The sequence below is a fragment of the Centroberyx affinis genome, unplaced genomic scaffold, assembly GCF_046629955.1.
Source record: "Centroberyx affinis isolate AG114_WGS23_722 - 3 ecotype Tasmania unplaced genomic scaffold, CSIRO-AGI_Caff_v1 ptg001093l_1, whole genome shotgun sequence".
In the NCBI taxonomy this organism is placed as follows: Eukaryota; Metazoa; Chordata; class Actinopteri; order Beryciformes; family Berycidae; genus Centroberyx; species Centroberyx affinis.
Genome location: NW_027279638.1, coordinates 55001 through 81210, shown reverse-complemented (window position 1 = coordinate 81210; position 26210 = coordinate 55001). Strand labels below are relative to the sequence as shown.

At 42.2% G+C, this 26210-nt stretch overlaps 1 protein-coding gene and 4 non-coding genes across 5 annotated transcripts; 2 read left to right on the top strand and 3 right to left on the bottom strand.

The window, feature by feature from the left end:
• Nucleotides 1-12951: 12951 nt before the first annotated feature.
• On the bottom strand, nt 12952-16110 carry slc46a3 (solute carrier family 46 member 3). The gene is made up of 7 exons (XM_071523485.1): nt 15922-16110; nt 15386-15692; nt 14832-15238; nt 14413-14659; nt 14195-14278; nt 13429-13585; nt 12952-13075 (listed from the first exon to the last, which is right to left on the bottom strand). Exons 1-7 carry the CDS (start codon nt 16108-16110, stop codon nt 12952-12954), a joined length of 1515 nt encoding a protein of 504 aa, XP_071379586.1.
• Nucleotides 16111-22750: 6640 nt separating this feature from the next.
• trnae-cuc (transfer RNA glutamic acid (anticodon CUC)) lies at nt 22751-22822 on the bottom strand. Its single transcript has one exon. It is a non-coding gene; the product is annotated as a tRNA-Glu (tRNA).
• A 185-nt stretch (nt 22823-23007) lies between these two features.
• Nucleotides 23008-23096, top strand: trnay-gua (transfer RNA tyrosine (anticodon GUA)). The gene is given in 2 exon segments: nt 23008-23044; nt 23061-23096. It is a non-coding gene; the product is annotated as a tRNA-Tyr (tRNA).
• A 397-nt stretch (nt 23097-23493) lies between these two features.
• trnae-uuc (transfer RNA glutamic acid (anticodon UUC)) lies at nt 23494-23565 on the bottom strand. The gene has a single exon. It is a non-coding gene; the product is annotated as a tRNA-Glu (tRNA).
• A 182-nt stretch (nt 23566-23747) lies between these two features.
• Nucleotides 23748-23836, top strand: trnay-gua (transfer RNA tyrosine (anticodon GUA)). Its single transcript is given in 2 exon segments — nt 23748-23784; nt 23801-23836. It is a non-coding gene; the product is annotated as a tRNA-Tyr (tRNA).
• Nucleotides 23837-26210: the final 2374 nt, after the last annotated feature.

Below are 26210 nucleotides of genomic sequence, written 5' to 3'. Positions count from 1 at the left end.
TGATGGCACAGTGATATGGTGTTGATCACAGACACAATCATTTTCAATGGTAGAGAATAGTGTTGGTGATTATATCTTTTCACTTTCCCCAGTATGACCGCCTTCTGCAGGTTGCATGCATTTTCAGTACTTACAAAGTATTAATGGTATTTTTAAAGAAGCAGGGCTCATTTCAGAGAAGATGGACACAGCTCAGATCCTGTCTTGGACATCCCATCTCGGACACCTGTGTGTTTTCAGTCAAGTTTACAGAGACAGGGCAGTTGTTCAGAAGTCTCTGGGGCTAACAAACAAAGTTAAGTCAACTGGAGAATTAATAATTCCTAGACAAGATATATGACCAGTGAGGTACCAGGGCAAGGCAAGCATGAACTATGACCCTCGCACACAGCCAGCAGTCACCATGCAACCCTGCACTATACTGTATACTGTATATTGTGCATCTGCTTAGTCAAGTACCCACCCAGTCAAATGCCCACCGCATCATATAGGTTAGGCAAACCATACCAAAAATTGCTCAATGTACAACTTTTGAAGAAATCCAACATAGTATGCAAATGTGTCTCAGGGTGCAAATTTACAATTCAATTACAAATTTATATACATGGCTTGTGGGGCCCTTGGTGGTTCAGCACCCCACGAAATATTCCCCTCATGCCCTAATACAGGGCATGAGTTTCATTGGTCAATCAAATTGCATGGGTCAATCAAGTCCAGTTATTTGTCATAATGTGGGCAGCTATGAAATTCTTTGATAAAATAATACAACAATGAAATTTAGGTCAGTTAGCAACAGGGCGTCGTAACATATTGATTTCTCTACCATGGAACGGAGCAGAGTGAATCCAGTGAGTTGGAAGAGAGACTGTGGTTATCGTGATGCCGCAACCACTGGGCATCCACAGCACATTTATCATAATGCCACACTGCAGTGCAAGGCCCATTAGTGGAGCCTAATGGAAAAAGCACTCAAAATAGACACCCATTGAATTTCATAATCAAACCACAATGCAGAGATCAGGCAAAACTGCATCTGTTTGGTGAAATTGCTTCTTTTTATTAATTAATTAATTAATTAATTTTTTTACATTTTTACCCTTCTTACAAGTTTAGCCTTTTGACAGAAATCTCACATTATATGAATGAATGTGTGCTTAATAAAATGTCTCTGTCCCAATATACATACTGCTGTGTGGGTCAGGCTCAATTCTCCATCCGTAAGTTATGTCAGATAAGGCAGACAGCTCCGCCTTATCTGTCAAGCACTCCTCTGTTGAAACACAAAGTCAGAGCCTGCAGCTTAGTCACTAATATTGCACCTTTGAAGTATTTCAAATTGAAGACATATGCAATGCAATAACACCAAACCCTACTCTATACATATCGCAAAAATCTGTGGTGACAAAGGGTCCCCTTGTGCCTCCTGTTAGTTTAAATACTTCAGAAAGTGTCCTGTTTACTCTAATTCTTGCATTTGGATGTTGATACATTCTTTTTAACCATGCAATAAACTTTTCATAAAATCCAAATGCTTCGCACGTTTCAAATATAAATGAATGTCAAATTAGTTGACAGTTTTGGTCCTCTGACACTTTGGTTAAATCTAAAGAATTCAAATAAAACTTCAGCCCCTTATCATTCCTATCTGTTACTTTATATAGATTTTGGTAATATTTCAGAAAACATTTTTCAGTTTGATCAGTTTTCATCCTTAATTTTAGAAATTATAGTTCTCTCCTTCTGTTTTTTTTTTTTTTTTAACTTAAATGCCAAGAGCTTTAATGCTTTCGGACTGCTATCATAATACTTTTGTCGTGTGGAATATTTTGATCTCCTGTTTTTTCATGTATGTTTTGCTTCAGCTTCCCACAATCTAATGGGTGTAACCTGTCCATTGTCATTATTCTGAAAATATTGTCCCATAGCTTGCCGAATTTTATCTTTAAAATTTTTATCCTTTAGTAAAGAGTTATTTAACCTCCACAGTGTCTTCCCTCTTTCAACTTCCAAATCTAGTTTCAACTTGGGGCATGATCAGTCATATTTATTGATTCAATTTCACATTTCCTAAATCTGGTTATGTCATTCTTAAACATAAAAAAAACAAATAAGAAAAAAACATATAATGTTGACGACTTCCATAATTTGCCACCATCCCCCGCGGTAGCGTAATTGGTTTTCCATGCTAATCTCATTGCATGGATCCCAGGATCCTATATCTAATATGGACCCCTCTCTTGAAAATTCAAGGCAATGGCAAATAGTACATAATTAGCAACACAAAACCACCAAACCCTGGCATGCTCTCATAATTGAACTTGCCTTGTTGTTTAAGAATTTACATATATATATATATATGTATATATCTACATCTCTTGGGACTGCCATCTCCCATACACTGAAGCGGGAGGCCAACACCAGCATTATAATCAGCAAGGCCCATCACAGACTTTTCTTCCTGTGTCAGCTCAGTAAATTTGTTGTGACCCTGGAAGCTATGGTTCACTTTTATAGGGCTGTCACTGAGAGTGTGCTAACCCTCTCCATCACAACATGGTATGTCAATACAACAGCTCAAGAGAGGAAGCAGCTGGAGAGAGTTGCAAGCACATCATATAAGATCACTGGCTGTGAGCGCCATAGGCCACCTGTATTCACAGGGAGAGACTGTCCACCAACCCTTCACACCCTGCCAGTTCTTTCTTCAAACCCCTTCCTTCTAGGAAGAGGTACCAGAACATTAGCTGTCCAACCTCACCTCCATAATGGCACCTACACAGAGACTGTTTGTCACCTGAATGTGCAGGCTAGGTGATTCTTAAAGGAAGCATTAGAAGTCAGGTAAATGAAGAGCCTTTGTAAGGCATTAGGTCACTTTATTAAAGGGTGGGCAATTCTTTGCACAGTGTAAGAATAATGCGTAGGTGTGGATTTGGCACATGTGTTTTAGGTGTGTATGTATGGTATTCTGTATGACTGTTATCTCATGTACTTCATTGTCATCTGTGTCTTTGTTTTTAATGGAGCGGCATCAAGGCAAATCCTATCTGCCTCCACTGACCCCACCTATTGTTTTCCCTGCTCCTCCAAGCTGCCAGCATGGACTGCCCCAGAAATAAAATAAAATAAAATAAAATAAAATGAAATAAATACACTGAGCTATAAAAATAGAGCATTTCCATTTTAGCAGCATCTCTTCAACACTGAACTGTGATGTCACAGGGCACAATGGAGAGTTGTAGAGTTTAGAATCTATGGAATCAGAGTTTCAGGTCCAAGATGCGCCTTGTGTGTCAGTTTACATGGATTCACTCTGCGTACACACCACGTCTTCAAGACTGCTACTGACTGTGTTTTCACCTTGTTGTCTGCTGTTGCTTTGAGCGTGCATTCACCACTTACTTATCAGTAACCACCTTCTCCAAGACCCTGCAAAGGTATGACTTTTTTCACTTGCTTAACCTGTTCAAACCTAATACAAATCCTAAGTTTTAGCATCCTAAGTGTCAGTGAAGTGTTACAGTTATTTATATTGTCAGATAGGCACCAAATAAAACACTATAGCTAGACTTACACTGCAAAGCTCAAATTTGACACTTTTCCCTCTTGTAACACAAGTTTGATGTTGTAAGAGGGAAAAACAGGTGAAATCGGATAATTCTCTGTGTAGATAGCAATGTATTGGGATCAGGATCTCAAAAGCATCCTAGCAGCAAGATGCTCTTGGTTAATACTAAAATGCTTTTGGGAAAACAGGCCCTGATCAGCCTCACATGGGGGAGTTACGGCTTTAATATGAGTCTGTCTGCTGTCACAGCTCCTGCTGCATTTCTTTGAGGCCTCAAAATTTCATTGAGCTATTGGTGTCTTTCTCTGTAGTAATATTGTACTATAATAACTTGAATAAATGCTGTATCATACCATGCTGTATGTTATTTTCCATGGTGTTCAGGTTGCCTTGTCGAGATCATGGACTCCGGTCCCTCTGAGGTGGAGAAAGCTGAGGCCCAGACCCACACCAGGATCCAGACCTGGACGGAGCTGGTCCACAGCTACTCCCTCAAACAAGTCATCTCCCAGCTGGCAGTTCAGGTATATTATCATGGATGTGTGTTAAATGTGATATGAAATGAGAACCTTTGAATCCAGCATCCAAGATGCTCCAGTAGTTACAGTTCAGGCTTCTGCAGAATTATTTTATTACGTTATGCTACAACTATTAAACTTACTGACTTATATTACATGTATAGTTGATCAAATCTCACCTTATGTTTTTGCTCCCTCCCTTGGTGAGTTATACAGTACATGCATGCTTCCCCTTCATTAAATCTTAATGGTTGAAACTCAAGTTGTCTCATGTTGGTCTTCTGTGCTCTCCAGATCAGCCCTTGTGCCCTTGAGTCTGCGGATTGTCTGCAGGCCCATGGCCTTCTGAACACACAGCGCCTCCTCTCTCCCTCCTTCCCCTGGGTCCAGGTGACGGAGGAGAAGCAGGAGGCCAACTGTCTCCTCCAGCCCACTGCACACTACCAGGTGACTACTGTACTGCCGGCATGTTCAAATATTGCAAGTGCAGGAGGAATCCCCTTTAATGTGTTGAAAATATTATGTGAAAATACATTGAATGACTTGTTAACACAAAAATAAAATGCATTGCAGTGTAAGATCAGCAGTAGGCCTATATGTTGCCATCATATTATATTTAAGGTGTATATTTGCAGGTGGCCAAGTGCGTCCTGGGCAGCTTGGAGGAGGTTTTAGGTCCCAGAGCCGTGCTGGAGAAAGCTCTGTTGGGCTCTTCACCCATCCTCCAGCAATATGTTGCTCACCTGGTGGCTCTGAACATAGCCCAGCTGGTCCCAGATCAGCTGTCACCTAACCAGGACAGACTGGTGAGTGAGACGAGTTAAACTTACTTTCAATTAAACTTAATCCTGTCTAGATTTGTTTATGTTTTTATTGTATTCTATTTTAATTTTGTTCAGCTGACACATTTTAAAATGCATGACATGAATAACATAAAACTGTCAAGTATGATGACAAAAATGATTCAGAATTGTTTTCAGAGTGACAGTTTTGCAGTTTTGCAGTCACGTATAATTTCAGTAAAGTAAAAAAAAAACAAAAAAAAAACAACAGTAGGTAACATTTACATTTTTAGACATTTTCAAGACTTAAAGTGTTTGCAACAGTAACATAAGCTTAAATTCCTACATCACCAACAAGCAACCAATAGTGAGAGTTCAAAGGTCGGAGCCATGGTGTCCTGACAATGGCTATCAAACTATTCCTGTGATCTTAGAATGATGATCTAAGACAGAGAAGAGGGAGGAAAGCTAGGAAAAGAAATCAGAGAAACGCAAGCTGAGGAGAAAAGTTGAAAATATTTTGAAGTCAGTTAGTTCTAACATAAAAGCTGATGAAGTAAATGCAAACGCTTACCAGCTTGTGATTTGACAGAGGGTGTCGGCAGCAGACTGCCTCCCTCTCCCTGCTACACTCACTGTCAGCAGTGAGCTCGTGGAGGATCTGCTCATCCAGCTGATGCTGAAGCTCCACCCACTGAATGACTTTGGTGTCAGAAGGCTGGATCAGCAACAACTGCTGGCCTTGTGCCTCCATGTAGGTGTACTACTAATACTACTATTATTACTACTACTACTAATACTGCTGCTGCTACTGCTACTACTACTACCCTTACTACAACTACTACTATCTAACTCTGTTCTTCTCTTCTCTTCTCTTCTCTTCTCCATTGTGATCACCTCTGCTCTCCTTGTCCAGATGAGTGCTGTGACTCTGGAGACCCTACGGAGAGTTCCAGGCGTTGCCGTGGATACCAGTCTCCCTCCTCCACTGTGTAACACCAGGAGAGCCGCTGTGTTGCTCCAGAGCCGCCTCATGAAGAGCTTTGGATCATCTATTCAGGTACAACTGGATATCAGTGACAATCGCATCCCATTTGTTGGATATGTTTTTCATGCAATACTGTGAGCACATGCATTTTCAGAATGGATTGTCCCAGCGGGAGTTGAACCCCTAATGCCCTATCTTGACAAAATACTCCATAATAATAATAATAATACAAATTGTCCTTGGTCCAAATCTTTCTGGACTGCCTCTAACAAAAATGCCTGGTCTGTTGATGTAGATGAAGAAACTGCTGGCGATGAAGGACCCTGCTCTCCTCTGCTCAATCCCACATGTAATCATCGAGGCCGTCCTGACTATGTACCAGCCAGGCAGGCAGGCCGACCTGTCAGGTGCTTCGAACCAAGGTGATCAAATGGAAGAAGCTATGGTCATTTATTGCTATACATCCCACAATACCTTGCACTTCATGCAGTAGGTGTTCTCGACACAACCAGATTCATGTTGCGGGGAGGAATGGAGGTCTGGCCGGTCCCATGATTTTTTTTACTTTAGAAATACTCTCCACTATGACACTGCTTCACACCTCCTTGTTCTCTGCTCCCATTATTATGACACTGCTTGACTGATCCTTCTTTTCTGCTCTTAGCACCCAGGGAGAGAGATGAGATGGAGACCAGGCTGTTCTCTCAGCTTCTCCCTGAGTCTCTGCGGGAGAAAATGTTCCAGCAGTATGGAACTTGGATCCGGCGCACCAAGGTCTTTCAGAAGGCTCTGCGCCAGATCACTGACCAGGACATCCTGGAATACCGCAGCAGAGTCACCAAGCCCCGCTTGTCCAACAGGGATGTGGTGTGGGTGGACGGCACTTTCTTTGTTGGTGACGACTATGAGGAGGTGAAAACGCCGACGGACAACAGCTCGGTAGCCAAGAACCCTCTGGCCCTCGACTGCAGTCTGGCTGCCTTCATGAAGCAGTTCCCAGAGACAGAACTGTTTGCGGAGACCAAGCCTGTCACTGATGGGCTAGATGGTTGGTCTCTGCTCAGTGTCCAAGGAACTGCAGGAGGGAGAGGAGACCACGGGTTTGTGTATAGCTTCAGATCTCTCCAGTCTTCTCCTCCCCAAACATGGGCTGGTGACTCTGCTGCTGTCCAACCACTTCTGACTACAGTAGGTTTACTTCAGCTAAATAAAACAGTGTGTAAGAAAGTGTTTGTGAAACTATAGGTTGGGACCCCAAACTTGAACCCTTAAATTACAGGCCTGTTTCTACTGGCTCCTCACATGCCAACAGTACCAACAAATTTATATTAGTCCAGGTCAAAGATTAGAAACCCCTAACTACCTAAGCTCCATCTGCACTGGGTCAGGTGAGCCAACCAAAATCTTATGTTCTAACACAGGAAATAGCTGTGGTGCAGGAGTCCACCATCAGATGCATCCTGGTGGAACTTTTCCGAGGCAGAGATAAGACTCTGTACCGGCCGCAGAACCTGCAGAACCGTACCTTTGAGAAGGAGATGGTGCAGCACATCCACTCCCTGCTGCAGAAGGATGCGGCCAAGTACCAACACAACAGAGTCTTCCTCCGAAACCTGGAACGCCTCACCGACCCCGAGCAGGAGGTTTGTTTTGATTTCATTTGGGGTTAAAACAAAAACATCAAATTTTAAAAGGAACATGAATTCACTTCAAACTCACTTCACTGACATAACGCAACTCAATATCAGGAAGATGTCCCCAATATCTTGTACATTCAGTGTATAAATTCAGTGTATAAACTCACCCACTTTCTCCTCTCGCAGGTCAAACTGAGCCTGGATCTGTCCTGGCCCCTCAAAACCTCTCTGAATCAGGCCCTTCCTAATGTCTGGCTGAGCAGACAAGGGCTGATGGAGGATCCTCAGATCGCCTTGCTGGCCTGCAGCCTCATAGCCACAGAGATGCTCAACCACCTCGAGCCCGCTGTGAGCTTTGCTGAAGGCACCAGGAGCGGAGATGAAACCCCATTCAGTGTCAACATCCCAGTCCGGCGAGAGGAGGGGGAAACAGAGAGAGCCCAGACCCTGCTGGAGCTGCGTCTGCAGAAGGAGCGCAAGGAGAGCAGGGAGGAGTTCTGGAGCACAGAGCTGAAGGTGAGCTGCCATTCAAAGCAACATGTTTTCAAAGTCACAGTCTGCAGCACATGGTTAGTGTTAAACCTAAGGCATACACTGAATGGACAAAATATTAGGGACACTTGCTCTTTTCATGAAGTACGCTGATGAGGTGAATCCAGGTAAAGGCCATTATCCCTTATTGGTTTCCCTCATTAAATCTATAGCAAGCACAAATTGACATGTGGATTGTGGGGCTGCAACTCAATATCAGGAAGATGTCCCTAATATTTCCTACATTCAGTGCAGTTTTACTGCAAAGCTAAAACTCCTTAACCATGGTACTGTGTAAACTGTAACTTTCCTGAAACACAGGCCATTTCCTACTGCTATGGTATGAACATGATGCTCAGAAACAATGGAAAAGGAAACATCAGTTTCAGCTTTTCATATCATTTTACCTCAGAGAAGAACAGACCAACCGTCCAGGTACAAATAAGATCTGACATTTTTTTTTACTCGGCAGGTTGCTCCAGCGACAACAGAGCTGAAAGAGAAGAAGAAGAAGAAGTGGGTCTCTTGGCTCTGTGGCCTCTTCAGGCGCAAGAGGACATAGAGAGACACACACACACATTCTATTGTTGTATTATTGTATTGTATCGTTGCATCCCAAACATCTCTCTCTGTGACCAACTGAGAAACCTCACAGAGGATGAGGAGCCATGATTTGCCTCCATATAGTGCTTGGCTGTGGCATATCACCATATCACCAGTTGGATGGCTGTTTTCTGTATTTTGACAGGTTTCTTATTTTGACCAACATATGAAGAATAAGCCTGATTTTTTGATGCTGCTGATTGCTGGTGATATATCAGTAGAACATTGTGTTGTATTCTTTTGTTATTGTATTGTATAATTGTGTCACATCGCAATATACTCCCACCTCAACATGTCAAGGTGATATGATGATTCTTCTTTTTTTAATTGTTTTTAACTTCAGAGCTTTATTTATTTAAATAAAATGATTCCTGAATATCTGCTGTGCCTTCAACTTTTCTGTGATGTTTTGGTCAATATGGACCATTTTCATGTTTACTTTGTAATAACTACCACATTATTTCTCATGTTTACAAATAGCTTCATGACAGTTTCAGCATTTTTAAACACAAAAACCCACTGTCACCATTCTGCTTGGGTTTAGAAAATAAATAAGCCAGATTCCATATAGACATGAGTCTCTATCACTCAACTTTGACCCAGAACATTGGGTCACTATGATCATGTAACAAATTAACAGCAAAAAAAAAAAAACTCTTGAAATCGGCAGTTGTGTTCAGAAGTGGTCTATTACAGACTAAAATGATATTATAAAAAAAAAAGACAAATATACAAAAAACAAGATTTCAGCTTTGTGTCCTCATCAGAAACCATGTTGTGTCTTTCTAGTGAAAGAAGTTGTATGTTGACCTAAGTAGTGCACAATCATGAGTAGATTATAGGTATATGTGTATAAATCAGTGATAAGCTAGTTGGTAAAAACAACATTAAACTTTACAGTCAGAATTTGACACAGTATTTTTTTGACAACTGATTGACATCCCTTTAACTTTATATGACTCAGACCCACAGTGCAAAAAAAAATGGATGTATTTCCTGTTGGAACAGGATACTGGGGTGGGACATTGGGGAGAGATCATTCAAAGTGTAAACCACTGGGATATCAGTCAGGGAGAGAAAGGCAGGGAATGGGCCGAGAGGTGGGATTGTTCAAAAATCGGTGATGCTTTTATTGGCTGAATTTTTTATGTATGCCTCCTGACACACAAAGTCACCACAAAAGTTTTCCAGCAAGTAAAAGTAATGAGATTTCAATATAAAAATGCAATAATGTTAATTTGTTGTCCCTTTTTTTGGCATAGATTGTCAATTAGGTGTATAGTATGATGAGCTAAAAAGCCAAAAAAGTCATTTTTCATTTCTGTGTGACTTTAAAGGAGTGAGATAATTCAATTTGTTTCTGTTGTAGTTTCACTGTCATTATCTTTTCATTTGTATAAGAAAAATATGATTTTAAGGCTCAGTGCAAGATTAAATGACTTGTTATGGTGGGTATTTTTTTTGCAGTGCATGCACCTCCATTTTCGTGGCTGTTTTCGTGGAGAGAAGCAGTTCATGGCCTGGCAGGACTTGCAGTTCATACATAGTCCTCCTGGTTCCCATGGATCCCCACTCTTCTACCTGAAGACATGTTGTCAGTGTGCAGCATCAACCGTTTAGATTCCTTGAAATGTCAGTTATTCTGCTTTTCCATGCAGGATTGCATTTTGTCACCGTGAATTTTTGAGTGAAGCTTCCACGTGGTGTTTTTATTTGACAATAACTTTATACATGAAAACCAAGGACAGGTACAGATCCAGTTTATCACATTACAACAATAATGAAAAGGTTATTATCCTATAAAAGCAGTAGTGATACAGATCTGGCAAATCGGATTAAGATGATAATGCGAAAGTTTGAGCCCAGACATTAAACACAGCTACTTTTCTGTGGTGGCTAATGAGTCAGAAAGCATTGTGAATATGAAATAATAAGGGCAGGTATTACTGTAGTGTCCCCCTAACAAAAAAAGCAACACAATTTAATATTCTTGCAATATTTCTATAGGGATTATAGTGTGCCTGTGGTGCTCAATAGTGAGCTTATAATGATCTTATTGTAGGCCTACTTGTATGGTGCTTTTATCTGCTATGGTATCATTATATTATTCCTTGAATATTTCTCTAGGGGCCTACAGATTTGCTATGAGATTTGTAGTATAATATTTATTACAATATCCTTATATTGTTTTATACAATTTACTATACTATTATTTTTATAGGGACAAACATTGCAACTCTGTCTGGACACAACAGAAAATTTAAAAAAAAAGTTTACTAAAACACCATTCATTATAAACATTCAATGCAATGCCTGCTGTCATTTGTTTTCTCACTCACAAAATTCTCTGTCATCCATTAACTTTCCTCTCTCTCTCTTTGGGATCTCCTAGCTACCTTTCAGATCTCCCCACTCTGTATTCTGCCCAGTCCTCTGAAGTCTTTGTTGGGTCCGTAACCTCATGTTGACGCCCCGGTCTCGGCCAGCCAATGCAACGAAGTGACTCTGTTGGGGTTTGTCTTCCAATGAATCACATTGACATCACAGAAGTACCGTATATGGTACTAATATGGTGTTAATGTTCCTCAAGTTTAGGCGTTAGTGCTAGTGCTTCTAAAAATTAAGATTACATTTCCCAATACCCCCCATTGCTTCCTTTCATTGAAGAGGATAAACATATTGGAAGTGATTTTTCCATCGGCCTTTCACTCCTTCCACCATCTGCCATTAGCGGAAATTCTGAAAGCTTTAGCTCCGGTCGCCCTCTTCCTACTTTGTGCCGTAAAGCAATCCCACAGTTTTACTTCCAAATCCGACCCAGTGGCACACTGTGTAAAATGCAGTGTAGAAGAAGCTATCAATCTTCAATTATTTAACTAGGATATATAATGTGATTATTACATTGTCATGACAACAGGTGTTGATCCTAAACCCAACCTCAAAACCTCAAGTTGTAAATAGGGAATGAATTCATAAAAATAGTGTCAGTCATACAAACAGGAAAAAATGATCATCACAAGTTCTTTCCTTCTTTCTTTCTTTCTTTCTTTCTTTCTTTCTTTCTTTCTTTCTGTTTTACAGGATCTCCTCCCTGAACCCAGGGATTTCTGATTCAACCGCAACAATTGACTTACTCACTATGAGTCAGCTGAGGTGGTGAGTTCTTTAGCTCATTACAACAACATGACTCACTAAAACCAAAGCTCTCCTTCTGTTCTGCTTACAGCTAATGCCTGAGAGAGATGCATCTGTGTCCTCGGTCTGAATGTCTGAATGACATTAGTTACAGCCAGTGGTTGTTTCTTATTACTACGTTTGCTTTGAACACTATTTGTCTCATTAAGTAAAAATACAGCATTGTGTGAAGTACAATAACATTAGGGTTCAGCTCATCGGTACTTGAGGCTGCTGTGACAACTGTGTTCTTCATTATTGTGGCTGCAGTCCTGCCACTAAAATACGTGACATTAAACATCACAGAACGCTATCTGCGCAGCTTACCGGCATTGTGCGGTTCCAAGGAAGCAACACTCAATACTCTACCAGCTATTGAACACTGCACAGGAAAGAAAAATGACAAAATTGAAATGGTATTGTGTGTATGGTTGACCACGGTCGGCTGATTGGGATCTTTTTCCCTCTCTAAGCCAACAGGATGTCTTTAATGAACTACAGTGGGTTTGAACTGTCGCATCTCACCATAGAGTCCAGCCCTCATCACTGGTGTGCTCAACATGAAAAGGAATACACAGAGCGAAATAAGAAATATACTAAAAACTGAAAATGTATCAAATCCAGGAAACATTGTCTCTGATACAAAGACCACAAATCAAATGTTGACCATAATGGAGGGGAATGTCTTTGGTTAATGTATTGTAGAGGTTTTATGTGACTGGTGCAGCCTTGTTCTTGTTGTGCCTAAGCTAGTGTTTTTTTGTTTTTTTCAGTTTGGATACAAGCCCAGACTCAGATTGCAGCCTATATTTTAGCAAAGACTGTAGTTTGTTGTTGATTTATTTCTGAGGGTTTTCGAGAAACACTGCTATGTACCACAGGTTCCACTGTACTGGGATTGACCCCACTTGATTAGCCACAGCCCATACTGACACATGATTTGTTGTTTTTAAGATATCATCTGCTGAAAAGTAACAATGTGTGCTGTCCCAAATTGGCCACGTGGCTGTGTTGCAATAACTCATCCTTTCTATAGTGAAGGACATTACACTAGCAGTAGAGTAGTCCACAGTACCAACAGGATTAGAGTAATAGTAAGTAAGTAAGTCCAATTGTGAAGGTATACAAGAAGCAACAAGGTGGGATGAGTCTAGGTAGACTCCCATTGGATCAGGTTTAGAGCCCCTCCGCTGCAGTCTGTGTCTAGATTATCCTCCTCAACTGTAAGCCTGATCATGTCCTCCTCCTCATCCGGATCCAAGTACATTAGAACTCTGGAGAAAACAGGGTTAAATTATTTTCTACCAGTCGAACTAGCATTTCAAATCCATCTCTTTAAAATAATCAATATAATACTGTTATGAACTAACATTACATAAACATGAAATAGATCTGCCTACGTCTCCCTTGGTAGAACAAGAGTTATAGCTTAAACAGTAGCAACAAACCAAATGGGATTGAATAAATTAGAGGTTCATCCCTCCACCATATCTTTTGACATAGTGAGAAAATTGCAGGCTAGATTAAAGTGAAAATCTTAGATCATAGACTGCCTTTGAGTATCTGATCACAATTCTATAGTGTGCCTCCATCCTTATCTAGAGAGAATGGGAGCAACCAGACTCACCCAATGAGAACAGCAGGAATGATGGCGAGACACGAGGCTAGCAGGAAGCTGAACCCAGAGAACCAGGAGACGGAGGCAGCGTATGTGCTGTTGAACACCATCAGTGCCACGCCCATACTCAACATCTCCACAAATGCAATACATGCAAACATTGCACCTAAAAAGGATGGGGGAGGAAATGTTGATTTAAAATGTAAACACTGCAATGATAGCACTTCTACAGCAGTTGTGGGTGTTTTCTACTTAAAAAAAATAAAGTTTATATGGTGAGATCAGAATCAGAATTGTTTTAATTCACCAGTGCACAAGCACATCCCAGTTGTCTCTCTTTACAAAAGGAAATGCACAAAATATTTGTTAAGTAATCAAATTAGATACAAAATCAAGTAGACAGGAAAAAGAGACAGGACCAATTCAACAAGGCAACCTGGTGTGCACTATCTTAGTGTTATTCCAAATTTATTTATTTGGATTATTATTCAAATCCTTATCAGCGATTGCAAAAAACAGTCACAGCTCTACAGCTCTAATTTTCACGACAGCTTACAGACGAGAAAAAGGAAAGAAAGCTGAGAGAGATGCAATAGTCTAAAATAAGCAGGGTGGTGGTGTTATATATATTATTCTTTTTTTTTTATTCTTTTACTTTTTCCTGTGAAGCACTTTCGGTTTTAATGGATGCTATATAAATAAAGATGTACTTTCTTCCCATTACTACCCATTCAGTGACATGTTAATGGCTATGACACATGGGGTGAAACCTTACCCTGTTCGGAGCTCAGTACTGCCTTTGACATCATGGACCTGAGAACAGCAGTCGGCATGGCGGACAGGACCAAAGGCAGCCTCACTGTCCAGCACACCAGAGAGGGAACAGAGCGCCTTAAGCTAGATGACTGCATATTAGCTTCAATGGGTGGTGCTATATTTGAGTCCTTTTCCATTGTAAATCATGCACACATGAGCCAGCACATACACACTCACCCAGGAACATGACGAGTGTGCTCTTTGCGAATGCAGCCATCAGTAGGCCGGCACTGACAGACAGCAGGCCCAGCAGGACAATGTGTGTGTCTCTGAGACAGCGGGACAAGATGGAGACGCCTGCAAAGCTGCCCAGGTAGATGACTGTGGTCAACGCTGAACCATAGCCAATCAACACCTCATTCCAACACAGAGGTTTACTCAGCTCATACAGGAGGAAGATGGACATACCACCCAGCTTGGACACCTGAGAGAGGGAGAGAGAGAGAGAGAGAGAGAGAGAGAGAGAGAGAGAGAGAGAGAGAGAGAGAGAGAGATAGATAGATACACTATTCATTCAAATCCATCTTTTATGGGTTCTAAAATAGCAGCACTATTGAATGGATACATAAATATGGGACAAGGTATCTTTGACTCACCTTATACAAAGCAAAGGCTGCCAGCATCAGCCCCAGAACAGTGTTTCTTCTTCGAGTCCCAGATGCAAACATCAGATAAACTCCCTGCAGCTGACCAATCAGCAATCCTCTTTTGGGAAGACAGGAGCTGCCAACCTTCGGTGAAAAGCTTGATGATGACAATGATGAAGACGAGCAGGAGGAGGAGGAAAAGGACGATGAAGATAAAGCAGGCTTCAGGGACTCTCGCAGGACACAGAGCACGTAGCCCAAGTTGAGAAGGTGCAGCAGGGCGGCGGTGAGGCCGGGCCAGGTAAACCCTGCAGCATGGATGAAGAAACCAGTAGAAAGAGATGCCAGGCCAGACAGCAGCCCCAGGATCATGTCCAGGCCAGCCATGCGCACAGTCCGAGCCCTTGCATTTCTATCTCTAATAACGTCTGTCCCGTTATCTTTACTCCCCGTCTGTCTCACTCTCCTCTCCTCACACTGGTCATGCCTTCCAGACTTTCCGTCTCGCCTCTCCTCATATCCACTGTCACTCTCCTCATGCTTATCTCTTCCCTCCATTCTACCCTGTGAAATTCCTTGTTCACACCGGTCAGCGACATAAGCAAAGCAACCCCCAAGCAGCGCTGCGGGGCCACCCAGGACCCCACTGATGAAAGCGGCTCCGAGCAGGTAGCTCAGGTTGAGAGCGAGGCCGCTGATGACAAAGTAGCACGAGGTGAAAAGCAAGTTTCCGAGCAGAGGGGGCACTATGGCAGCCTTTCTGCCCCGGACGTCACTGTAGGAGACCAGGAGAGGGGAGGAGAGCAGACTGGGGAAGAGGAAACATAGCTCAGTGTACAGAAGGAAGATAGATGCCTTCTTCTGGACCTCCTGGAAAGAGTGCAAGAGAAAGGGGAAGAGGGAATATGAGGCTGATGGAAGTGAGACAAGAGCTTAGAATTTCAATAAAAAAGATTTCTGGTTAGCAGAAAAAAGGACAACAAAGCATTAACCGACTGATGTTACAATAACTCATTAAATGTCAGTGTTGGCCTATAAACTCTCACCAGACAATGGCATAGGCTACATATTGTTTCACCCTTTTCTGTATCCTCCTTACCACATGTATGAAGGTCAGGTTGGTTGAGTTGTCTGCACAGTGGATGTTGTTCCGCTCAGAGGAGTAAGGCGCACCGCTGAGCTGCAACCACAGTCTCCTGTACACATACTGCTGCAGCAGAGGGTAGATCATAAACATAGAGAAAGCGTTTATTCCAACCACAGGCTCTATCAGGTCCACACAGCCCATGATGCACCTGGGTAGAAAGAGAGAGGGGAAGATTCACTCACTTCACTAACAAACATCAGGTTGCCTTTCTGAATGCACAGCACTCACAAGTGAATCTGGTGGATGTAACTTCAATATACATAGCAAAGCAAAGTACAGTTCAATGGAGTATAACTAAAACAGTGGTACTTACCTTTAAATGGAAGCGCATCTCCACTCACACATCACTATTTCTTCTCACCTCCATTAGCGCTGTGGAAAATAAGGCACTCTGCGCCGATCCCTCTGGAGCCTCCGGGGAAAGCTGTTTCCCATGGTGAAGGTGGGAGTGTGCTGCTGTCTCACATCTAGAGCCGAAAACACAAACACATCCTGCAGGTTGTTTAATTCACATGCAACAACACACTAACTAACCACTAGAGGGAGAGAGAGAGAGAGAGAGAGAGAGATAGAGAGCGAGAGAGGTTGTAGCAGCCAATAACGTAATAACTACCATTAATGTAATAACTGCCAATAACGTAATAATTTTTCCGTTCTGAATGTAATAAAAGTCGATATTGTAATAACTGGCCAATAATATAATACATTTTCTGAACCAATAACGTAATAACTGTTTGCGCATAATGTAATAAGTTATTACATTATTGGCTGGTTATTACATTATTAGCTGGGTTTAAAAAAAAAAATCATGAAAATGTAATAACTGGAGCCGATAATGTAATAATATACTTATATCACTTTACTTAAGTTTTATTTATTGGCTATAAAGTGTCACACTTCCATGACACTTACCCTTACTGTTACCTCTTTCAAATAGCTGCTCAAAAACCTGACCACACACACACACACACACACACACACATATACACTCACACACACACATACACTAGGAATTATGACTATTTATTTGTTTGTGGTATATTAATCGGTTGGTGAGAACTAAGTCTTCGACACAAGCTCTGAAGGACCAGGGTTGAAGATTAATTTGAGATGTAGCTCAGCACTGTGTGTCAAGTTTTTCTAGTAATAAATCTGTAATAAACATTGTGTTTTGGTTAGGCACCTATTCGAATTTTGAAAGTTTAGAGTGTATTATAAAGAATTTTCTCCAGTTTAGATGGAATTTTTCCTAAGGATTTTTCAGATATTTTGAATAATGGTTGTGAGATGTTTTTTGTGAACTACAACTCTATTTGCTTTATACTTTTTAACAATTACAATTACAATTTCACATTTGGCAGACGCTTTTATCCAAAGCGACTTACACATGAGATTTGCATACAACACAAGCAAGTTTCTAACAGATGAGTGTCAGTGAATATCCACCCACTTTTCTGCTGCTGATTGAGCCACACCTGGTGCCAATTTTGTTATCACTAGGTAGCTCTATATAAGCAAGCCCTTCTACTTGGCTCTATATGCCCTGATGAAGACTGTATAGTTGAAATGCGTTGGCGTAGCCCATACAATAAAGGCTTTTTAACTTTTTCAGCAAAGAAGTGTGCCTTGGAATTTTTTTGGAGGATCAGCCATCCCAGCCACTAGAGATGAGCTGTATTCCCTTCTCTGTCTATTGGACTCTGCCTTGTGTTTGATACCTCTAGCATTTTGACTAGTCATAGTATAAAAAAAGATATCTTAAATTAGCATTTTGACTAGTCATACTGTAATAAAAGATATCTTAAATTAGCATTTTGACTACTTACAATGTAATAAACAATAACTTAAATTAGCATTTTGACTAGTCATAATGTAAAAAAAGATATCTTAAATTAGCATTTTGACAGGTCATAATGTAATGAGAGATATCTTAAATGCTAATAGTGCAGCAGCTGTAGTAGTAGCAGCAGCAGCAGCAGTGTTGTTGCTTGCCACTACTGACTAAAACCACGCGGCTTAAAAGTACTGCTGCAGCAGCAGCAGCAGCGGCACCCACCGCATTCCCTGGAGCCCCTGGTAAAGCTCTTACTGTGGACTTTGACAAGGCTACAACCTTGTTTTTTTTTTGTTAATTTTTTTTGTTTGTTTTGTTTTGGGGTTTTTTTGCTAATTTTTGTTTTTTTTGTTTTGTTTTGTTTTTTGTTAATTTTTGTTTAATTTTTGTTAATTTTGCTAGTTTGGACTGGGTGGCGGGTTTGCGTCTCTTTGTACCAACCGTCAGCTCTTTAATGAACAGGGTAGCCACCACTGGCTCTTTAACAAACCGCCATCACTGTGCTGGGGGTGGGGGGGGGGGCTGATGACTGGGTCACCCAGGGATCCCTCTCCATCTGAGCCTTGCCCTATATGGTAATTTTTTTGGTTTTCAAAACACTGTGTCATGTAATCTCATGTGGGATGGGCCATTAATTTGGCATGACACAAAAATAAAATTTCATGCATTCGTTCATTCATTCATTTCATTCATTCATTCATTCATTCAGAACCGGAATGTACTAAATGTGTGCTTACTGTAATGAATTGAGTATTGCGTACAGCTGTAATATTGCAAACTGACATTTCATGTCTTGTAATCCCATGTGGGATGGGTCACCTAAGTAAATAAAAAAAATTAATTCATTCAAAAAATTCATTCATACATTGGCAAGAACGCAAACACACACACACACACACACACACACACACACACACACACACACAGAGAACTCGGAACCAATCAGAACACGGCATCACTTCTCCATTCTAACCAATTATGACATCATTGGATGGTTCTACCAATCAGAGCCTGTCTCAGCTGCACTGATGACATCACAATCAGAATTCTGCTGTTTGGTCGCAGCAGCCAGGGGATAAAAGGCCGCGCTCGAGGTCTTGAGTTTCATACCTTACCTCGGTAAGGTATCCTCCCCTGGGCGCTGGTACAGCTGATGCTTGGACCGTGGCAAGAGGCTCCTCTCTGGGAACCTCTTTACACGCTCCTCAGTGCAGACCAGTAGCTATTGGACGCTTGATGAGTGTGTTTGGAGACTTTCTCTTTAGTTTTATTTTTTTTCTAGTTAATTTCTATAGTTTGAACCAGGTAGCGTGGCGGCTAGTGAATGCGGTTCGTTGAACAGCTGGTGGTTGGTACGAATAGGCGCCGTTCGCGTCCCGCTGAAGCCAAGCTGCCAGCCGCTCCAAAGGTGCGGTCTGGCGGTTAGTGATGGCGGTTCGTTGAAGAGGTGCTGGTTGGTACGATCAGACGCTGTTCGCCTCCTGCTGAAGCAAGCCTGCCAGCCAGGAGCCTACAAAAGGTGGCCTGGCGGTCGCGATTGAGGCGCGGCTCGCGTCCCGCTGAAGCCGACCTGCCAGCAGCGGTCTGGCGGTTAGCGATGGCGGTTTGTTAAGGAGCCGGTGGTGGGTACCAAGAGACCCGGTTCATTGAAGAGCTGACGGTTGGTACAAAGAGACGCAAACCCGCCACCCAGTCCAAACTAGCAAAATTAACAAAAATTAAACAAAAATGAACCAAAAAAACCCCCAAAACAAACAAAAAAAAAAAAAATTGCAAAAAAAACAAAACAAAACAAAACAAAACAAAAAAATTACAAAAAAAACAACAGGGTTGTAGCCTTGTCAAAGTCCACAGTAAGAGCTTTACCAGGGGCTCCAGGGAATGCGGTGGGTGCCGCTGCTGCTGCTGCTGCAGCAGTACTTTTAAGCCGCGTGGTTTTAGTCAGTAGTGGCAAGCAACAACACTGCTGCTGCTGCTGCTACTACTACAGCTGCTGCAGCATTAGCATTTAAGATATCTCTCATTACATTATGACCTGTCAAAATGCTAATTTAAGATATCTTTTTTTACATTATGACTAGTCAAAATGCTAATTTAAGTTATCTTTTATTATTAAAACACAATGTTTATTACAGATTTATTACTAGGAAAACTTGACACAGTGCTGAGCTGCATCTCAAATTAATCTTCAACCCTGGTCCTTCAGAGCTTGTGTCGAAGACTTAATTCTCACCAACCGATTAATGTAATAATAATAATAATAATACATTACATTTATATAGTGCTTTTCTCGGTGCTCAAAGACGCTTTACAAACACAGGATAAAACTATTTTAATAGAGATATATATAAAACAGAAATGGTCTTGGTGGAGAGGTAGAGCTGAGTGTCGTCTGCATAGCAATGAAACTGGAGGCCATGATGGCGGAAGATCTGTCCAAGTGGTAGGATGTAGAGGATGAAAAGCAGGGGACCAAGTACTGAGCCCTGGGGGACACCATGAGTGACTGGGGCAGTGGTGGATTTGCAGTTGTTGATGGAGATGAATTGATGTCTGTCGGAGAGACATGATTTAAGCCAGGAGAGGGCAGTGCCGGTTATGCCAAGGGAGAACTGGAGGCGAGTGATGAGGATGGAGTGGTTGATGGTGTCAAAGGCAGTGCTGAGGTCAAGGAGGATGAGGATGGAGAGGGAACCAGAGTCGGCAGAGAGGAGAATGTCATTGGTGACCTTTAATGGAGCAGTTTCAGTGCTGTGTCTGGAGCGGAAACCGGATTGAAAAGGTTCATAGAGGTTATTGGAGTCCAGGTGTGATTTTAATTGAGAGGCAACAGCTTGCTCTAAGATTTTTGAGAGGAAGGGGAGGTTGGAGATGGGCCGGTAGTTGTCGAAGCTGTCAGGGTTGAGTCCTGGTTTTTTTAGTAAGGGGGTGACAGCAGCGAGTTTGAGGATGGGGGGGACGAGGCCAGTGGACAACCTATGGAGATGGTGTCCATAGGTTTAAGGAGTTTGCTTATGGTAGAAAAAAAGTGTCTGCGGGTTATTGCTGCCAGATTGTATGACGGAGGAGTAGTGAGAGGAGTGTGCGCTGTTGAGGGCGTCTTTGTATTGCTGTTGGTGCAGTTTGTAGGCATCTGAATGGACAGTGAGACCGGTTCTATTGGCGAGCCGTTCAAGCTGGCAGCCCTTTGATTTGAGGTGATGGAGATGGTCAGTGTACCAGGGGGCGGAGTGAGTGAAAGAGACAGACTTGGTTTTTATGGGAGCGAGCTGATTGAGACAGGAGGAGAGAGCGTTGTTGTAGGTGTTGACCAGGTCAGTGGGGGAAAGATTCCGGATGAGGGCGAGTCAGGGATGGTGTCAGCAAATAGGGAGGAGAGAGAGGAGGGGTGGATGGACTTGAGGTTCCGGAAAGTTATGGAACGCTTCTGCTTGACGAGGGGGGTGGGGATGAGAATGTCCATGGTGATGGCCAGATGGTCGGAGATGGTGAGGTCGGAGCTGCTTAGGTTGCTGATGGTGATGCCGGAGGTGCAGACCAGGTCCAGTATGTGTCCTTTTTTATGGGTGGGAAAATCAACATGTTGGGTGATGTTGAAAAAGTTTAGAATGTCCAGGAGTTCTGTAGTGGTTTTGGAGTCAGTTGAGTCGACGTGTATGTTGAAGTCACCAAGTAGCAGAACAGATGGTGACATAGCGCAGAGTTGTGTGAGGAATTCAGACAGGTCGGAGGGGAATGCAGTGTTTGGTTTGGGAGGGCAGTAAATGATTGCAATAACCAGGGGTTTAGGACCAGACAGTTTAAAAGCAAGGTGCTCAAATGAGGAGGGGGCCGGAATGGTTATTGCACTTGTTTTGATGTGTTGTCGATAAAATGTGGCTATTCCACCACCACGCCCATGGTGGCGTGGTTTTTCCATGTATGTGTATCCGGGAGGTGTAGTCTGGTTGAGTGAAAAGTATTCCTGGGGTTTTTGCCATGTTTCGGTGAGGCGAGTCGAGATTATTGTCCGTTATGAATTCACTGAGTATGAGGCCCTTGCTATTTAGGGATCGGGTGTTCAACAGAGCAAATTTGAGAAGTGGAATTTGAACGGGCTGGAGTGCTTTAGCCAAGGGTCGTAGGCAGGCAGTGCACGTGTTGGTTGTTGTGATGATGACGTGGTGGAATTGCGACAGAGCGCTCGGTTGAGCAGAGGGACGGGATGGAATGATCAGACCGCGAGTAAACAAAGCTTCGTGGGGAGCCTCTGTGGATGTAACTGGATATAGTTCAATTTTTGGGGGTTTTCCACACAAGCTAAAGGAAGGTGATGTTTATACAGTATAGTAAGAGCTTGATGTTCTTTGGCCTGACACGATCAAATCTGAACTCAGATGGTGACAGGGAGAGAGCACTTAATCCTGACCACCACTCCACTACGGCACAGGGCACTCCTAAACCCTTGCTGCTTGCAGGTTTTTTTCATTTCTGTCAAAGCCCCCAACAAGCTTACTACGATGGCTCGGCCAGGACGACAGAGGTGTTTTTGCAAAGTGTCTTATCATTTAGTTGGGATCCAACCGCTTAGAATCACCAATGGCTTCCTTTCCGGTACAAACTCTCTTCGATCTGCAAGAAATGCTTGAAGGCGGCGGTGGGCAACCATGCGCCATGGAGGGCCAAGCGTACACAGGTTTTCATTGCGACAACGCAATTCAGCAGGTGACTTCCCTGATGCCCTCCTCCTCTCTGGCCGCACGTGTGCTAGTCACTGACATCATCTGGTGTAGCATTTGGTTGGAAGGAGAACATGCATAGTCTCACGCTCCATGGCACATAATTGTCCAACCCCTGCTTGAAGGGAGCTGTTGCTCTTTAACACAGGACTGGTAAGACTGGTGAGGAGCGTTGGACAAGGTGATGAGGCGCTAGTGATCTTACGCTGTCGGTGACTTAACAGTAGCGTTCCCTGACCGGGAATCGAACCCGGGCCGCGGCGGTGAGAGCGCCGAATCCTGACCACTAGACCATCAGGGAACTTTCTGGGCATGTGTGTTCTTCAGATCAAGATTCACATTTTCTGTCAAATGTGCAGACATACTTTGGACTGAAGTGAACGGCTGACAGGCTGGCACTACATTTGCTCAGAAAAAACAAAGCTTATCCATATTTGGGGCAAACGTGAGTGGTAGAGCGCAAGGTGTGTCATTTTTTTCCTCAACCCTTCGATAGCTCAGCTGGTAGAGCGGAGGACTGTAGGTTGACAGTAGCAGTTATCCTTAGGTCGCTGGTTCAATTCCGGCTCGAAGGAGGTGCTTTTTCTTTTTTAGTCACATTACGTTAAATGTGATTGTCATCAGAAATATCTCTTTCTTCCAACAAAACATTTCCCTTTCTCTGCTGACACACAGGCTTTTAAAGTAAGTTGTGGGAGCTCTACTTGTTTCCCTTTTTCCTTGTGCCCATCGTGACACTGTCACTTTTTAGTGTAGTCACCGGGTGCAGTTTTGGTCAGAATGAAAACAAGCATAGTCTCACGCTCCAGACTGTGTATGTTTTCATTCTCAGGCTCCATGGCGCATGATTGTCCAACCCCTGCTTTAAGAGAGCTGTTGCTCTTCAACACCGGATCGGTACGACTGGTGAGGAGCATCAGACAAAGCGATGAGGCTCGGTGACCTTACACTGTCAGTGACGTAAGAATAGCTTTCCCTGACCGGGAATCGAACCCAGGCCGCGGCGGTGAAAGCACCGAATCCTGACCACTAGACCATCAGGGACCTTTCCGGGTGTCTGTTCTACAGATCGAGATTCATATTTTCTGTCAAATGTGCAGAGATACTTTGGACTGAGGCGAACAGCTGACAGGGTGGCGCTACATTTATTCTGAAAAACCAAAGCTTATCCGTATTATGGGCCAAACGTGAGTGGTGGAGCGCAAGGTGTGTGGTTCTTTCTGGTCCCTTCGATAGCTCAGCTGGTAGAGCGGAGGACTGTAGGTTGACAGTGGCAGTTATCCTTAGGTCGCTGGTTCAATTCCGGCTCGAAGGAGATACTTTTTCTTTTTTAGTCACATTACGTTAAGATGCTAGTATCCAGAATACTTGTTGCATGTAAACACACTCAGTGTGACACTGGCAGGACTTGTCCATAGGCAAACATGAACATGACAACAACAGAGTTTTCTTTAATATTTTTTAATACTGTATTCTCCCCAAAAAGTGCAAATAAAAGCATCAACATACTGTGTACATTACATGTTTAACTACCTCATTCCTCATCTTCCAGACCTCCTATGTTACAGTTACATTTTGACCATCACAACGCAGAGAGGCAAGAGGAAGAGAAAGAGAAAGGGAGAGCGAGAAACAGCAAAGACAGAAAAACATGCTTCTACTACTTTGTTGGTGCACTAAGACACGACTCATGTTGTAAATGTATTTACACTCAAACGTACAATCAGTGCCAGAACAAACAAATTCAGTAAACCTTGTCTCTGGAACAAATCCACAAAGGGTAACTGTATAGCTTAACCTCCACAAGTTCAAATTATAGTGGTGAAAGGTGACGAGAAATCCATGAAAATATTTGCTACACCAGCATTTAAATATCAACATGGGCATTTCAATCCTTAATGAATTTGATAAATCACCCATGTTTCTAGTGGGGAGACTCAACCAAGTGCTACATATTATTAAATGGCTGCTACATACTGGTCAGACAAGAGGCCCCTCTATATTTAACAAAATTACATGAATGACTTATATAAAATGCAATCATTACATATTTTGACATTCAGCACATAGTGAGACACAGATGTCCACAGGACACATTGAAGGGTCATTGCAATACCAGTTCCTGGTTTAGAAGTCAAAGTTCATTCACTGGTGAAAGATTAATTTAAGACGAAATTTGTAACTTTATGCCTCCATTTGTAAACAATGGTTTCTTTTGCATCTTTATATGCACCTGAAGCGACCATTTGGATGGCCTTGAAGAATCATTCAATGACCGGGATGAACTGTAATTCTAAGCATTTAAAATCACAGTGACTTTCTGACTGGTATATTCTGACAGTTGATAATATGCAAAGACATTCTTAAAATCATCGTCGTGGTATAAAATCAGACAGAACTGAGATACATTTCTCAAATCCTTTACTGAACTTGACATTCTTTTGTTTAAGAGCATTAAACCCTGCGGGTGTATCATAAAAAATCTTGAAGATCCATGAAAAGAATCAGTTTTACTTTTTCACTACCATCAAAAGTGCTGGTATAGCAATTAAATATCCACTTAAAAGTCCTTTACTGAACAACTGGCAACCTATAAACTTCATCCTTTACCTCCATACAAGATGTTGGTAGATGGTCACATTGACTCAACCTGCAACTTAACAGAACAAGTGACCCGGGGCGCTGCTGGGAAATCCAAGGCCCCTTGACAAGCTGTGACACCTCACCCTTATGCATCTAACTTACCATAGAGTCACATCGCTCTCTGAAGGGCCCCTTAGAGGTTGAGGCCCCCTGAAAGTACACTATTTCCTGTTTTTGCCCCCATTAGCGGTGTTGCTGCAAGTACAAGTCAACACAGTCTTTTTTTACCCTCATCCCTTCTATCTGGGCTTGCTTATTTACAGAAGATCATTTCATTCATGAGACATTTTGAATATTACAAGAGAATATACTGTATATATAGGCAAAGAGGAATTCATGAATATCTTTAGCCTAGCTTTGTAAAGAGAGCCGGTGAATGTGTAAGGGAGTAAACAACTGAGATTACACTGTATAGTAACTTTTCGACGTTGACTTAGTCACAGCAGCTCCAGATAAATGATTAGGACCCTGAGGGTAAGTTAGTCAGTAGAGTACAGTACAGGCAGCTATGAAATATGCTATAAAATAATTCATTTTTATATACCAAATGTTGGTTTCTCTGTCGTATTTTATATGAATGGAAGTTTATATTGGGAAATCTCGAGCGTGTCTAGTATCCTGCAGAGAAGCTACAGTAGAGAAGCTATACAAAAGAAAGTTAAAAGTATGACTAATCAATCTAAATTTAGAAAATAATTCCCTGAACGATATATTCTTGCACACTGAGAATTCAGCGTAGCGTTAATTTGCAAAAGTTGAGAACAGAATATTCAAAAGCTAAAAAAATGTGTCATTCAGTTAAACAAACAGAAGCATATGAAGAATGCTTCTGTGTATTTTACGCTATTTGTTTATCAAGAGGTTAATATAGGTTCGGAAAGGGCTACACTAATCTAGTACGTCACAAAGAGGTAATTGGAGGGTTACCTGTATTTTTTTTTGTTTTTTTTTGTTTACCTATATAGCTTATAGAGACCCACATCCTCCACTAGACAGTCCCCTGAACACCACCTACTTGTCAGGACAACAAGTGAAAAAGTCTACAG